Here is a 17,709-nt window from a genome sequence, read left to right as displayed (position 1 = left end):
CAAATTCACAGATACAAAACAAGTACTCTCAAGAAAGGACTGAGTCATTTTGCTCATAGAAATTTGCACTAGTGATCACTATACCAAAGTAGCTTCCATTTGCTACACCGATTCACAATTCAGAGCACTATCTCAAAAACGTGAAGTGACAGTATAAAACAAGTTGCTGAATTTGTGAAGCATTCTACCTACAGAGTCAAAACTCTACTTCCACCCTCAATTAACTTTACTGTTACTGTAAGAGGTGGCCTACTGCGAATGTATGTGGAATAATCCATTGTAAAATGAAATTAAATCTGGTTTGAGATTCAGCATTATGGCTTGTAACAAAACAGCAAACCTAGACTAAATTAGTGAATGCAAGTACAGTAGCTGAAATGACAGAGCTTCCAAGAGGGCTGAGCATTATTAAAGTTTTTCCCTATTATGCTCTTAGGCACAATCTGATTAGCTCCAACAGCTGCCCAGCAGGAAAAGCCAACCATTTATTCCACAGTAATATGCATATTAACATATCTCTTTTGTTTTCAGTGATTTCAGAGCCAGGTAGCACACAGCACTATAGCATGAGTTTGCATATTTTGATTTATATGATATTGAGTATTTCAAACAGAAACCACGTCAGAAACTCCTGATTATCACAAAGTTACTAGCTTAAAACATTTCCTGATGGATAAATTTGTTCCACCCACTAGTATACAAGGAAAACATAAGAACTAAGGGGAAAAAAATCCCCTGTGCATAACTTAAATTAGATGGGGTTTTGTTAGAGGAAATGAATACCAAAAAGCAATTTTCTTCGTTACCTAGCTCAGTAAACTCAGTAGCTAGTAGTTTAAAGTCCTGAAGTAAAATTTTCAACCAAATAGTGAATTAGTCTCATACATCAAATAATTTAAAAGTTATTATCAAAGCTTATCATTAATATGGAAGTATCTAAATCCCTTGGGTTTTAATTCCACAAAGGTAAATTCACTTAAGGAGCCTTGACTATTCTTCCAGTTCCTTAACATTGGAAAGCTTTGGAGAGAACCTTATTCCTTGAGTAGTACAAAGCTTTCTGTCACTGGATAGCAGAATAAATTCTGCTTCTAACCTTTACTTCTTATCTTTGCTCAAGAATTTAGGTATTTCAAATACAAGCCAAATTAATTTTATTTCTTGGCCATTCTCAGGCCAAGTCAGTATAATTCACATCACTTAGCTGGAAGGAAACTGAGGCACAGAAAGCAGAAGTCACTCATTGACAACTATTCTACAGACCAGAAACCAAACCACAAGCCAAATCTCACAGTTCAGTGGCCCTGTAAGAGCACATTACCAAGAGTGCAGAATATATGCATTACAGAAAACACTAAAGCACTAATAATACCAGTTTAGATAGCATTACAAAGCGAGAACAGGATTTCAAGTCAACATACCCTTTTAGAAGATTGCCTAGGCAGTTTGAAAGAAGACACCACTGTTTCCCATACAGCATTGCTCTAAATAACAAAAAACTTTTATTCAGATTGTTCATTTTGGAGATAACTCCAAAAGTTAGTAGAAAGAATGTTGATACAACTCATCTTTAATGGAAGTCATGAACATTGTAAATCAGCATCCTACTATCCACATACTGCAGTAGTAGAAGACAGACCATTGGAATGGTTTGTGCCCTTTCCATTTTTTTACTTATACTCTTTGAACAATTTTTTTTCCCTTCATTATGATCAAAATGCACACTTTTACCTCTAGGAGCCCACCCTCAAGGGAGCACCCCTGAAAGCAAAAACCACAACAGAAACAAAATAGATCCTATTGCTGTCCGTTGCTGCTATTGTTTAGTACTTCACAGAAACCACCAGGCTTGGCAGAAGTAACTACCTGAGACTCTGAAATCAGAGACAGGTTAAAAATGGAAAAACAGAAGTCCAGCTAAGCATCCTATGTAAAGGTGCAGCAAAGGTCAAAGTCTTAACACAATGCACTTCAGTGCAACACAGATGGGAAGCAGTAAGGTTAAACCATTTATGGTCTGTTTCTAAGACTGACTTCCCAGTCAGAGTATTCACACTTTCTATTGGATTTCCATTGACAAAGGTCAACTCACCAATGGAAAACACCAATATGTAACTGCCAGAATACTGTTTTTGAGGTTACATGGGAAACAGGGATGGGGACCAAAACAGAAGTTATTACTTTGTTTATACCTTTAAATGTGCAGTCCCTAGAGGAAATTAGGGTGAAAATTACACGGCAGGGGTTAAAATGAAGAGGGAAAAGTAATCTCAAAGTGAAAAAGACGTATTATATCCCATTCTGAAAAGCACTGAGGAAGATCCTGATTCAAAAGGAAAAGGAACGAAAAAGGAGAAAAAAAGTCAATTTGCTTGATAAAGCACAGAAAAAACACTACAATTATTTGACTTTGGAACATCAGCAATAACCAAAGCAGTAACACACATCACATTAATAGAGCCAGCAATTATTGCACAATGTGAGAAAAATGTATTTCAATACTGACAGCTGATGACTCAGAATTCAATCCTTTTACCAATGTTTCTTTTTGTTTCTTTAAAATTGTCTGAAATGCTCTTTGCTACATCTCCCAGCTTCAAAAGCTCTACAGGACTTCCGTGTTCAGAGCAATTATATTTCTGGGCTAGAGAATATAAATTACTTTGTAATAAACTTTGGAATAAAAATAACCATACTAATGCACTCAAGTGCCACAACCCATGACTGATATTTGATTTACATGTAGTATTCCTTGATAGCTAAAAGAATGGATTTGCCTTTTTCTCCTCCTGAAAAGAAGCAAAATACTACATACAGTGTATTCATAGTAAAAACAACTACAATTACTTAAATCTCTCACTAAATTCCAGTATTTGAAAGTTAAAAGTAAAATTAAATTCAGAACACAGTATCATTTTAAAAGCTTCTTTAACATTGTGTGCTTTATGAAAAAAAAATTCCAAACTGCATCTCCTATATGCAAAACACAGCTTCAAAATTGGAAATCTTCATCCTTTCCAAAAATAGAGGTCATAGAAAGGTAACCTAGACAAAAGAAAAATGTGAAAGTTTTATGAATATTATCACTGACATTTTCCTTTTCTTCGCTGAACATTTTAAAATATGTTTGTTTGGGATTTTTTTATCCCATACTTATGTGAAAAAGCATTATTCATGAATAACTTGGAATTTTTAATAATAATCATCAGAATAACTATAGGATTTGCAGGCAGTCTGCTGGAAACCTAATTCAAGGTTTTTTGTGATAAGTCATACAAATATCAAGAAAAATATGTATTGCTTCATCCATTACCATAACTAAAAGAAGAAGAAAAAAAATATCCTCACAAAATGATTCTGAAACTAGAATTACTTTGGAGCCAACAAATTTTTACATTCTATGCAGCAATAATTTGGATAAAAAATAATGGCCTTTAAATGTAATACGTTTTATGCTTGGCTGGTGATAGCTCTTGCTACCTTTAGTAATAATGTTCTTTTTTAGTTATGAATGAGTTTAGTCACAAACTTTCTAACTGAGAAAATTACCAAAACAATAAAAACCTGTTGGATACATTGGTGATGATCAAGCAAAAAACCACAGGCAGTTTCGCTAACGTAGAATCATAGAATAGTTAGGGTTGGAAAGGACCTTAAGATCATCAAGTTCCAACCCCCCTGCCATGGGCAGGGACACCTCGCTCTAAACCATATCACCCAAGGCCTCGTCCAACCTGGCCTTGAACACTAGTTCATAAACAAATGGTCTGAATGTCAGAATCCTATGTCAGGTCATTCTTTAAACAATAAAAATAAATAAAAATAAAATAGGGGCCAAAGAGAAGCATCTTTATTTATAGATCCTGAGAGTGAATATATAAAAATAATGTACCAGCACAGTGGCAGTAAACTCTCAGGGTATTTTGAAAAGGCTCCCATCTCTTTCCTCTCTGACATACAAAACACTGAGTCTTTACAATATTATACATTTTGAGACACAGAAGATTATGGGTGCCGTATAATTTGACCTAAGTGCAGTTAGCAGCCTGCCAGAATAAAAGATGGTCCATATATAAACCTGCTAAATATAGGGGGGGACCTGCTCCATGCAAAGCAGTCAGGAGAGATGAACTCGCAACACCACAGGGCAGAGAGAGAGAGAGAGAGAGAGAGAGAGAGAGAGCAATACAATGACTTATCAGAGCCAAGAACAGGCTTTTACACCACTCGCTGGACAGCTGGAAGTTCAGTGTGAGTCCTGCTACATTTGGGAGCAAACAATGGCTACCTTGTTGGAATGACACACAGGTGAGGGAAGTGTAATAACAACGGCAAACAGAACATGCAATGAAGTCTGAGGCCCACAAAATTCTTGCAAGTTGTCTGCAAATCATCATCAAGTGGTGAAAGCTGTATCACTTGCTCTTTATCTTTACACTTTTAATTACACTGTAAGGCATTAAGGGTGTTTCAATACATTAGGAAAGAGCTGTGATGTCTTCCTCTACACCCGAGTACTTCAGTGGCAAATTTGCAGCTCATCTCTATATGCAGATTTCAAAATTGTTCTTACTTTAAAAATTGTATCTCTGGGTAAAAAACTCAGCAGGAGCTGCTTTATACTGATAAAAGCATTTACTCCTAAAAAATGCTAATAAATTTACTTAGTTTCAGTACTGTGAAGGTATTGATTTTCCAAAGACTGAATTTCAAAATTAGATTGTCCTGAGGAAAGCTAATGATAACTGCAAAAATTAAGATGTCCAGTTAGAATTCTTTTACATACATATATTTTTAGATACAGCCCCCAGAAAGAGTGTGAAGTATGTGGAGACAGTGCACATTCTGCTTCCCTAACTCAAATTAGTTTTCAGAGTAGAGACATAACACAAGAAATCTCAGTGCAACTGTAACAGCAGCATACTCTGTGGTGATATCCTATTAAAACTCTTGTCTTTCTGCTTGCATCTTGTACAAAGGAGAAAGCAGAGGAAGTCAAATCAAATATAAATAATAGTTTCTTACCCTCTGAAAGTGAGAAATATTTTATGGCAAGTATAACAAAGAAAAGTTCAAGACTCAAGGCAGCTACTACAGAAATCAAATGAAGCCTAGACAAAGTGACCAGTAAAACTCAATCACAGCTTCAGTTTTAACATGCAGAGATCTTCCTAGAGAATTTCACTGTCTGCACTCAAACTGTTTAGCCAATAATTTCTGCAATTAACTGGTGGGGAAAAATAAATTAAAATAAAATCTCATCTTCAATGATTCTTCAGCATTTTTTGAAGTATTTTTAACTGTCTACATTCACATGCTTCATAAACCCTCATCAGTTTCTAATACTCTTAAGTCAGACTTCAGCTTGTAACACTGATTTGTTTCTCTACTCCAAGTAGCTCACACAGCTATCTGAAACCAAATAAGCACACTGAAAAAAAAAAACCGTGCTCCAGGTAACCATGACCAGGATCTAAACCTACAGAAAAGAACAAAAAGAATCTTTAAGTACACTGCAGCTTATGTAAAAGCTTCAAAGACCTTCAGAAAGTCCAGTTGATGAGTGAGCTTACTTTAAAAGTTGTAACACACAAATGACAAAAGGAAAACACTACTTCTGCTATTCATTTTTCATCTGTACACAACTCATATTGCTGACATTAGAAAAGTTGGCAACCTGTGAAGTTTTTAAAAGCACTCATATGAGTTAACTTCTTTTGAATTTCACATTTCATACTTTTCTATACATTTGCTCAGAGATGCATTACATTGCCATGGCATAGTAAACATAGAATGTTATCATTCACATGAGGATACTTCAGTGTCACTGCTTAAGAATACAACACACTTTTTGCAACTTTGCTTGACATTGCATACTTGCAGTTCCAGTATCATGCATACAGGGAAAAAAAAGTTGTTTATTGAGCTATATGGGGGTTTTGTTACTGCTTTTATTGTGGTTTACTGTTATTAATTGTGTAATTGACCATTTCTTTACATATAAATGAAACTAAAGCTTTAACTTGAGGTATTTTGAGAAAAGATTAATTTCGAAGTGTTGTCTACACACTTCATTTCTAGAGGACTAGTAAACAAATCCTTAGTCTACTATGTTCAGAAAGCATCACCACATCTGTGTTAACTAGCATACTGATCTGTCTGGACATCAGCAAAAGAAAATATTCATAGAAAACAGACAAAGTGAAGATCTCCATTTGACAGATTTGTGCCTTCCAGCTTGAGTCTATCATCCTTCCCACACAGAGACATGATAAGTTATACATTATTGTTTCATGACAGCTAGTGTGAAAATCAGAGCCCTGAATGCAAAAAGATACACCGACTTGTCCCTCACCCTAACTCACTGAACTTACCATGCCTAGAAGCAAGACTTTTTTCCAGTCTTCAGTCAATCCCCCAAAGCAATGTCAGGATAACGGGACCTGACAGTTTTTACAGTAATAATGCCATAAACCACCCTAAAGGAGCCTTGTATCAACAGCAAGAAGCAATTACCTTGACTCTTGACTCACTACCACCAGTCAGTAGTAGAGTTTTATCTACTTAGAGACACTAACTCACAGCTGTAAGAATGCAAATCGGGTATTTTCGCTTTAAAAAGCAGCTGCAGTGACTTTTTCAAGACACTGGTCACAGATGCCCTCTTATCTCTGCACATCCGTCTAAACAAATTACTGCTGAGCAGTATTTTAATTCTACTACAAAACATTCACATAAGGAGCATATACTTTGATATTTTGTAAAGTAAAAAAGAAAAGGGTGAATGGGATTGGCTTTTTAAGAAGGTGCATGCTAAAATGCATCATCAAATAATGGAAATAGTCTTACGCAAAGATGATGTGAAGAAGATTATTGAGGTCGGAGAGCTATATAAAGGGAACAGGATGTGGCTTGGGTATTTTTAATTCCTTATGTTCCTGAGGTTAAAAATTATTAAACAGTGAGAAGAAAATATATTTCACTAGATGTCCGAGGATAATGTCACATGTAAGGGGTAAGAATTCTACCTACAAATATTTATAGTTTCTGCCTCAGTTCACCTTTCAAGTTTTCCTGTGATTATTAACAGAAAATAAGATCAAAATGACAGTTATTTGTCCCTTTAATATATCTGCAGGGGAGCTTTTCAAGATCTTAGGATGTCTCTTAGCATTCCTAAGCATTCCTCAAGTTTCTGTACCTCATTTTTGGCTTATTTCAGGCCATACCATAGTTTCCATAACCCCAAAACCACCTGACCTAGACAAGAGAAATGGCAGTAGGGAGAAAATTACTTTTCACCTAAATTGAAAGCTGGATTAACTCTCTATTCCATTCTATTTGAACTATTTCTCATTACTTCAATGTATCTTCCATGTCGTAAGTAAACTGAGAATGAGAAAATTCTCCACTTCTTTGATATTAGATTTTATTCAACATTAAGAACTTTTACAATTAGCAACACTAACAGATTTTTCTCTATCTTCTCTCAAGGACAACATAAGGAGTTACCTAAATATATCCTGTCCTAAGTCATGATATCTGTTCATTAAAGTATTAACTTCTGAAAATATATTTACTTCTACAGAATTAAATTCTAGAGTAAATGACACCTAGTTATGAATTTAACCCTAATACGGTGGCGTCCAAGTTATTACTTAACCTGAAACCAACTGAGCTCAGGTTTTTGGAACAAAAAGATTCTTCCACCAGTCAGAGCTTTAAAGAGTCAGCATCTGAAGCTCTACATAACAGTACTAAGGACATTAACTAAACCGCACAATTGGTGGGAAGTGGTGTGCATTAGTAAATAGTTTTAGACTCTGTGAGGCTCAATCTTCCAACTATTTGAGACTTTTTACTAATACCTGAACCTCCCTATAGCTGGAGACTAAGTTTTAAATGCTCTGTTGTGTAGCACATTACTACCTCATGAGAGATAAAAAAGCCCCTAAATTACTGGAAACGTAGGTGCATCAAGATTTAACAGAAATCTGCAATGGGACTTCAACATCTACAATCCTATATTCAGCTAAATATGTTTTATGAGCAACATCCGCTTGTGAAGTTGGCCATCTCAGCAAGTGGTATTTGTACATCTACACAGCACTGTTGAAATTCTTGACACTTCGGATAGTAATTATCCACATCTTGGTGGAAAAGACAAAGAGGGAGAACCACTCATGAAAAAAACGAAGCTATGTTAAAACATAAAAAAATACACTGATCTTGTAGTAGTAACAGAGAAAGGAAAAGATGTTTCAGCGCTGACCTAATCCCCACTGCCACTGTGGGCCTGGGGGGAGCACCCAGCATCATTCAAAAGACAGCCTGTCTGTCCTAGAAAACCTCTCTCTTCTAAAGGGCAGCTAAAAGTTACCTTAGAAAGGCAACATGTCCAGCTCTCCATATTTATTAAATTACAAGCACTAGAGGGTGACCTTAGAGCTTGACTGCAGTACAACTCCAGAGGAAAAAAAATAATCCTAAATCTATTTTTGAACTCCCTAAATCTATTAGGTTTCCCATCTATGCTGTCACATGAAATGGGAAAGAAGACACAGTACTGCTCCACAAATATGTGAAGTATAATCCATATAAGCCGTTACAACGAAGATGGAAGTTAACCTGTCCCACACAGTTATGCTGAATTAAATCCCAACACTAATTCAATTAAAGGACTGTGATGTAAGAGAAACAAGCCATTCCCCCCATCTAAGCAAACACTCAAAATCTCTTTCTAAACTACATGTCCATGGGAGGAAAAGCAAAATAAACCCCAACACTCAAATGCTTTTTTAGCATGCATCTTATTTTCCCCTTGTGTGTACATTACTGTTGTTGTCTTATCAGGAAGTCAAGAAATTTCCTACCTGAATCATGTATTTTCCTGAGTATATACAAGTCTGTAAATTAAAATTCCTGGGATCTTGACCATCCACCTTTTATAATTCAGCCATATGTCCCTTAAACAGTTAACATAAAGAGTTGCTAATAAAAATTAGGAAGTGCAAAAGTATTTTGCTACTAGCGGGCTCACACAGATTTACGAAGTTATTTTTGATAACAGGAGAATGATGAAGTTGGAATTTACCTCATCTTATTTGTGTCTAATTGCAATATTCAGTAAGACCTGACAATATTAATAAATGTCTGTTTAGATGTAGAAAAAGCTCTGTCTTGGCAGTTCTTTTCACAGAGAGCAGATGTTGATAACAACAACCCCAGGCTTCTTGTGGCCTACTTAAAGGGCCAATATACCACTTCATTGTCCTCCCATGCTGCTGAAGCCTAGACAGACAAATTACCCACTGTAATTTCAGTATGACTGTGCGATGCTCCCCCATTCAAACATGGTATGAGAGTAAAAGTGAGGGTGGATGCTTCATCTTCCATTTAAAGGCATGAAAGCATAAAAAGAGGACAGAAGATACGAAGTTCAAGCAGCTGATGCTTGGGACAGTGAAAATGATCACCTGTGTTAAGAAAACAGGTCTGTATCTCTGTGCACTGAGTCTGCACACTCATTAACCATGCTTTCTTCCTTTCTGTGTACTGAACCACTCACTACTGATGCAACATTAAAACACAAACAGGTAATAGAAAACCTTGTTTGTCCTCCTCCACTGTTAGTGGTTTCGATTGTAATATTTGTGCCACTTTACAATATTATTGTCAACAGCGATTTCACTACTCTGACTTTCTCATTCAGATGTAACTACAAGTCTAGTCGCACTCTATAATTTTGATTTAACCACCTTCCTAGCTTTCATTTTACATGAAATATATTTCCTTCCATTCTTGATTTTCACAAATAGTTCTATTAGTTACTTGATCCAGAATTATCATGAGGATCAGAACTAAACTATTTGCAGGAGCAGGCTTGAAATGTGACTTGTGATCTCCATCTTCTATGGGTCACGGAATTGACAGACTGTACCAGAAAGAAGGGGAAAGCTTCTACTGAAAGACATCACAAGTGATGACCTAGAGCAGCAAGAGATAACTCTCTTCCTCAGAGGCAAGACTGATGTGTTGTGAGACTAAGAATATATTTTGTCAGATTACAGAGGTATAAAGTGACAGCTACAAAAAGATTATTATTCTAGAAGGAATGTACCAACTGCTTCTTATAAGTAAATACTGTAATAGGTAATAGAATAGTAAAACCAACCTAATTTTCCCCCAAATTGCAATAAATTCAAGCAATAACCTAGTAATACACAGGATAAGCTCACAGAAGAAACTGCTTTGCTCCTATAAGCACAGAGTTCTGCTTTCACTCAAGTTGACTGCTAATCAGGTACTGTTGCACCTATGCAACATCTTGTGTATATGCTATACCTAGTTGACAAGCAACTCTAAGTAACTAGTAAAAAGAATATACATGAAATCTTTTGGAAATATGCATGTAACTCCCCATTACAGTGCTCTAACCTGGAATTCTATTCAAAACCTGCTCTGAGACAGCTACTCCTTTTCATGTCTAAGAGACCAGAGATGCTTCATGAGAAAATCTTCACAGTCAAACCAGAACTTACAAGTCACACAGGCCCCTAAATGCATTAATGAAGTTACACTAATTATTAGCTTGCCTTGAAGTCAAATGTAAGTGTATTGTGATTAACAACAGTATTTTTAAAAACGTGGTGGTACTGTCAGACACAAATGTCCAATTTAAATCATTATGTAAGCAACACGAACACCCTGAAGAGGTGAAGAAAGACCTGAGGGCTTAGCTACCTACCAGGGTTAAATCAGAACATTAGTATTTATAGATATATATATGATAACACTGCTTTCTTTAGAACATCTCTTAGAATTCGTCTTCCACGTAACTTGCAACTAAGTCTCATAAGAAGAAATGCAGATATTAGATAAAACTGTAGTCTTTTTAGAGTTCACGCATTTCGAACAGTGTATATTTGAATCACAGACAACCGGAAAGTTCTAAAGTTGCAGCACCACGGACCAGTTACAGATAAATAAGTTAATTTCCACTGAGGTGCATTTTCAGAAAATGAAGCCAAACAAAAAATATCTGGATGCTGATTTGTGTGGTAATTGGAAGCTCTCTCTTTCCGTAAAAAAAGTCAAATCCCATGTAAGGAAACTTCCAAATAATACTGAACCAAAACACAGTAATACGTTTTTTACAACATTGTGCTTTGGCTTTTTTCTATTTGAAAAAGATTTGTAGAAAGAGGCAGGGGGTTAGAGTTAATATGGAAGTCTGCCATGTAGTTAAAAGTCTTTATTATTATCTACTTTGCAAGTGAAACTGAACACAACAATTTTATGAAACCTTTTCTGATACTTTTAGAGAGGCAGTAAGGTAAGTGTAACAAAGTGGGGAAATACTGTAAAACACATGAATGTTACCTTCCCAATGAGACACAGACTTACTGAAAATGTGTTAAAAATCTGTATTAAGCTGAGTCTGTTGTGAGTTTATTCTTTCATATAAATAGTTATAGCAAAATAATCTCTTCATCTTCTGACAAAATAGTTCTGGCTCCACACAGACAATAAGCACATTTTATATTTCACTTTATAAAAAAAAGTTTAGCTAACTGAAGAACTCTCTCTTCATTGCACAGCTTCTCAATTTGTTGTTACTGTCTCTAAAATATATAGCAACACATTTTCCTCTGTTGCTGCACACATGCTAAAACATCAGCCTTTGTTCTTCTAGGAAGTGACTTGCACCTCTCATCTCCCTCTCCTCTGCCATCCTTCAAGGATGCTGCCCTGCCCATCATCTTCTTATCTGGTGCTTCCCAAAATTCCCCACAACACTGTCAAATCAGCTGTGCTAGACTCATCCTGTTCAGAAGGCAAAACAGTTTCATGTGCTGCAGTTTCCCCACTTTTCTATCTCCTGGTTACAAAAGGAAGGAAAAGGTCAACACATATCAGAAGCCAGAAGACATTAGTACCTTCAGAGCATACCCTAAAAAATAGCACAGGATAATGAACAAGAGAAGCATTTTGGGAGAAAAGACAAGCAATGCAGTTCTCGTGTGCCTGTCATCCTTCCTCTTAGCTGCTTCAGTATTACCCAGAAAAGAATTCTCAGGCATCACCACTCTTCCCTTCCTTTTTCATCTCCCTATCCTTCCCCAGGGATAGATAGACCTTTATACATGCTACACTCCCTGCCTGCTCACCAGAATTTACAACTTCTCTCTCCCTCTCCTTGTATGATCACTTTTGGTATTAACATTGTAAAAACTACCAATGGAATAACAACTGGACATTATGGTTCCAAAAAGTGTCTAGCTATCATAAAGTTTTTCTTGGTTTTACAGATACTTTCCAAAGCATGCAAAATTGCTGGCTTATTTAAAGGCAGTAGATTCATACCTCAAAAAGTACCCGACCAACAGGCATGCAAGAGAAGGATGTGATTAATACATTTCGAAGAACTGTCTGCAGGGCTATGACTTTACATGTTATTTTTGTTGCAGCACACCTAGCACAAGAACTCAGAAGTTTCAGAGCATGTTCATCCTTATCACCTTTCCTTCCCTTACATGGCAAAAGCAGTTTTTCAAAGACACCTGAATAAACATGTAACTGTGTTTCTTATTTCTTTCTTTTCCTCTAATTCAAATATCAATTTTATTTTTTAAAGTTATTTGCACATCTCTTGGCAAAAGCTGGTGCTCTGGCACATCATCTCATCTCACATGAGATCCTCAGACAAGGCCTTACACCCTACACCACTTCTGGTACAGAGCTGTAGCTTGCATTTTACATGTGCTCCCACTTGTGCAATACAAATATTCTACTTTTCTGCTGATCTGTTACATTCTGTTTCTGAACACACAGTACAAAAATAAACCCACTGCTATCGCGGTGAGCTGAAAACTGTTGCTCACTCAATCCCAGGGACTCCTGATTTTGCTGGTTTATTTTTGATCTTTTCCTAGAATAACAGCACATTTCTCTCATGTATGAACTAACGTACCTCTTTCAGACCATGTATCATTTTGCCACATTTTACCGGTAGCCCTAGCTCTTTTATTATTTTTCACCCGTACTGTTATTTAATATGCTGTTATTCATTCTCATATTCTCAATCAAATGCCAAATAAGGGAGACTGCCTCCTACTGGGACCTTCTGGTTAGCTACCTAACAAAAACAAAAACCAAACCACCACAACACACACTGCCTGCACTAAGTACACCCTAGAAATTTAAAAGCATTAAAAGATCTCACTACAAAGCCCTCAAAACGTATAGTAAATTCTTGAAAAGTTTTAATTCCTCAACTACCCTGCAAGCAGACAGATGGATGTGGGGAATTTTTTTAGAGCTACCCAGAACTGCCCTATGGGATGCAGTTTACTGAAAGAGACTTGTATGTCTTTGTCACTAGTCAGAATCCACAATGTCACAACTACTTCAGGTTGCAAGCAATTTAAAAGAGCTAAAATAAGGCAGTGCCTTATTTTTATTAAATTGCTAGTAAGTACTGATATCAGTGAATAGTAGCTGTCAAGTCAATCAAGCAATATATTGTCTATAGTCTATATTCTTCCAGTCAGTAACAAGGGTGTCAGATTGGTAGCTGAGCAGCCAAACCACCCGATAGTCCCCCATTTCAAACCAAGGAAGTGAAGATTTCAGCTTCCCACGTAATAACCCAGCATTTTCAGGGTAAGTTCCTTTCTTATTCTAAACTCTACTTGAGTAAACTCAAAAGAAAGTAATCTTTATTTAGCAATCACACACTCTTACATACCTCAGGTTCACACATGACTCTTTTGTTCCCTAATTGCAGTTCTCCTGTTATTTGCTAGGAGGGTAAAAGAAGCAAGAATATGAAAGACCTGCTCTTGCAAGGCCATTGGCTCTGCTATCCTTGCATTCATGTGTATCTTGGACTTCCTCCAGACCAGATATTTTGCCTACCCAAACATTACAGAGCTGTTTAGACACATTCATTCTGGAACGGCTCATCAGTACACAGATGAGCATCACATCTCATATGCTTCTATGCTAAGTTCTACTGCTCAAATCCAGAAGTCATGGAAGAAGGAAACACAAACACTATGCAAAATGTTGCCACACTTGCCACTGCCACGTTGTAGCAATAAGAACACATTTTTAATGGTCTAAGATGACTGTTAGGCGAAGCTCACAAACACTCTGAATGCTGGTGGAGAGTTCATGCATGTTTCAGGGTATTGTTACACAGACAGACACACCTTCCCACTAATGAAGATATGATGCCCTAGAATGGATTCAAGGGTACAGATTAACACTTTGAGACATGTATCTGCAGCGTACCACTAATGTGGTAGACAGCTTTGTGTTTCTAGTGGTTCATGAGAACTGCAGCATTTCTGGGAAGGCAGTAATGCAGAAAGTAACGTACAAGAATGGAAGAAACCTACCTTAAGTAATTCATAATGTTGAATACCATTCACACCAATGTCAGGATCGATGGCAGATGGGACAGAATAACGAGAATTAATTGCTGTATTTTCAGGGATAGAGATGTTAATAACTGTTGAGGGAAAGAGAGGGGCATTGTCATTTATATCCTCTATTAGAAATCTGATCTTAACCAGTCTGAAGACTTCATCAGGCAAAACAGCAACCTCCACCTCGTAAAAGCAGCGATTCTCACTAAAGATGCCAGAGCACAGCTTCTCTCGGTCTATGCGGTTTGCAGCTGTGAAAATCTCACCGGTGTTCTCCTCCACCCGTACCAATGGCACATCCCCAGTCTTATACACAAGCTTGAACTGCAGGGGTGAGGACAGGGGCACATCTGGGTCCAGCGTTAGGTTAAGATCCTTGAGCAAATTGCCAATGAGGACATTTTCAGGCAGTTCTTCCCTCACGGTGTAATTCTTCTCCTGTGCGCCAGATTGCAAAACAATACAGGCTAATAAGACTGCCAAGAGGTAGGTTCCAGACAGCAAGTCCATCTCCAGAATGACTAATGAGTATTCGTGCAGAACACCAAGAGCAGCTGGAAAAAGGAATAGAAAGAAAAATTGTTTAAAATTTACAGAACATTGTGTTCAAGTGATGGAGGCATGAAATCAGTACTTCCCCAATAGCAAATAATCTGACCTGTTTGAAACCCTATTAGTAAAGTAATATTTAACAACCATTCTTAAAATATATAAAATATCTTGCATTTTTACTTAAAACTGGTTAAGAAGAATCTCAGAACTGAATCACACTGAATGAACAAAGAAATAGAAAAATCCCTATTTGTAGCATGACACTTTCTTTGCTTCGCACCTTAAGAAAACCTCTTCCTCTACATCTGCCACATGGTCTTCAGTTTTTTGTTTCCAAAGAAAAAAGTAGGTAAGAAGTTTGCAAACAACCATCTGCTGCAAACCCAACTTTTTATACCTCATGCTCAGAGACAGAAACCAAAAAACACTTTCACCCAAGTACTGCACTGACAAAGTTATGTAATGTTTGTTAACAGCAAAGAAATACGGCTGCTTTTAATACAGGAACTTAAAATAGCAAGGAAAAAAGTTATCTAGATGGAGGCTGGTGAACTTTAGCCGACAATGGGTGGAAAACCTAACACAAGGAAACTAATCCAGCAGTCCCTTTCTTTCAGATGACAAGACCCCATTTGATCTTTAGAAGTAAACATAAATACTAGTGCTCAATTTACTGAAATTTGGATTATGTGTCTAAAGTGCACAAATTCCAGAACAAAAAGAGAACAATAAAACATTGAAGCCTTTGATGTAGAACTGAAAGATTTTTTTTTTTCCCAGCAGGAAGTGTAAACTTGTAACTCTTGTTCCCCCACTGCCCACCGTATTGACAATCTCTACCTGGAAACTTGTCATTATTTTCCAAAACAGAAGATTTCCTTCCTTCCAATTGTGTGTGTGTTCATGTGTCGGGTGGAGGAAGGGGAAGAGGAAACAGACTGCAGTAGTAGTTTCCCAAAGTGAGATTAGAGATACCTCTGAAGTGAGATACACATTTGTTCTGGCCTGAAGAAAATTTTGTACTTTTCAACCTAATTTCTGAATCACAGTATATTCTCCTCTCAGGACAGTTAACAACCTCAAGAATCACAGAATCAGCTAGGGTGGAATAGAGCTTTAAGGTCAAGTCCAACCGCTCACCAGCACTGTCAAGTCCACTACTAAACCATGTCACCAAGGGCCTCATCTACAGGGATTTTGAGCACATCCAGGAACAATGATGCCACCGCTGCCTTGGGCAGCCTGTTCCAGTGCCTGATTATGCTTTCAGTGAATAAACTTTTCCCAATATCCAATCTAAACCCTTCCTGGCACAGCTTGTGGCCATTACATCTTGTTCTGTCACTTGTTAACTTGTTACTTGGGAGAAGCCACCAGCCAAGAAAGAAAAAAGTAGAAAGAAAAATAAGTAGATTGAGATAACTTAGAGGTACATACATCCATCTATGTAACTATAGCCTTCAGGTGAAGGCTTTTAGAGAAAAACCACACTATTGCCCTCCATGTATAGAAAATGCTGCCTTGCCTAATCTTTGCATAATTCTGCCTTTAAAGGATTTCAGATAATCCAGGGTAGCATTACTGCAAGGTAGATGTTCAAGAGTTGCACCACAAATTCATTTTTTAGTTAATGAAATTTTAGCTGCTACCAGTTTAGCATCTGTTTCAAATCCACATTCTCTTCATTGTGCAGGTAAAACTGTCATTCTTTGCCTGTCTTTTCTGATTTTATTCTCCCTGTCATAGCATAGATTGATTTACTCCTGCAGATCAAGTTGCAGTGGTTGAATAAATCACTGAAGCCAGTAATTATCCTCACCTGTTAGTTACTGCCTTTCAGCACTACTATTTTCAGGGCAATTTAAATTAAATCATTTGACTTTGCGGTGAAACACATTAGGAACAATTAATGTTGCTATTCCATTTAAACTCTGCAACCTGCTTTTGATTGGGAATAAGTAACAGATAAAGAACAATCCAAATAGATCTGCAAAGGTGTATCTTTCCACGTCAGCATGATTTAACTGTAAAGCATTTTCTGGTTTTATGATTATACAAAAGGAGCAACATGAAATAAAAATCCAATCCTGCAAGTCTTCACTTATGAAAAAAGGTATTGCTCACTGGAGTAGTTCAATTAACCTGAATGAGATTGCTGACATGGGTGAGAAAGGATTATGCAGTTTATGTGGCAAAGTTACTGCATTACGTGCGGTATTTCACTAATTCGTTGACTTATTTGCAGTACTTCAGTAATTCAGTATAAGGCACAATACAACATTATACAGACACTCAGAAGTGAAGAAAGAGTGTACTATAAATACATTTTATAAATACATTAACCTCTTAACGTGTAAATAAGGAAGTCACAAGCAGATACTGATTATCATTAATGGTGACACTATGATAGCATGAATTGAATCCAAAAAACTGTGGAGATACTGCACAAATAGATTGACTATGCCTACAAGGATGCTGAGGAAGGACTCTTCATTAGGGAACACAGTGACAGGGCCAGGGGTAATGGGTCTAATCTTAAACTGGGGACGTTCAGGTTAGATGTAAGGAACAGGTTCTTTACTGTGACGATGGTGAGGTACTGGAACAAGTTGCCCAAGGAAGCTGTGAACATGCTATCCTTGTCAGTGTTCAAGGCCAGGTTGAATGGAGTCCCAGGTGACATGGTTTAGTGTATGGTGTCCCTGCCCATCGCAGGGGGGTC

The 17,709-nt window shown here is 37.1% G+C and overlaps 1 protein-coding gene across 6 annotated transcripts in view; it reads right to left on the bottom strand.

Annotated features, from left to right (window-relative positions):
- PCDH11X (protocadherin 11 X-linked) overlaps positions 1 to 17,709 on the bottom strand; it is a 488,779-nt gene that overhangs the window by 425,211 nt on the left and 45,859 nt on the right. For all 6 annotated transcript variants that reach the window (XM_061359684.1, XM_061359685.1, XM_061359682.1 and 3 more), the window contains exon 2: positions 14,406 to 14,989. In XM_061359684.1, coding sequence (XP_061215668.1) covers positions 14,406 to 14,945 — 540 coding nt within the window. In that variant the 5' untranslated portion in view covers positions 14,946 to 14,989. The remainder of the gene's footprint in view (positions 1 to 14,405; positions 14,990 to 17,709) is intronic.

Source organism: Neopsephotus bourkii, unplaced genomic scaffold (assembly GCF_033783945.1).
Source record: "Neopsephotus bourkii isolate Nb327-2 ecotype Australia unplaced genomic scaffold, CSIRO-AGI_Nbou_v1 NB_991, whole genome shotgun sequence".
Taxonomy (NCBI): Eukaryota; Metazoa; Chordata; class Aves; order Psittaciformes; family Psittacidae; genus Neopsephotus; species Neopsephotus bourkii.
Note: the sequence above shows the minus strand (reverse complement) of the source record. Positions and strands in the feature narration are given on the sequence as shown.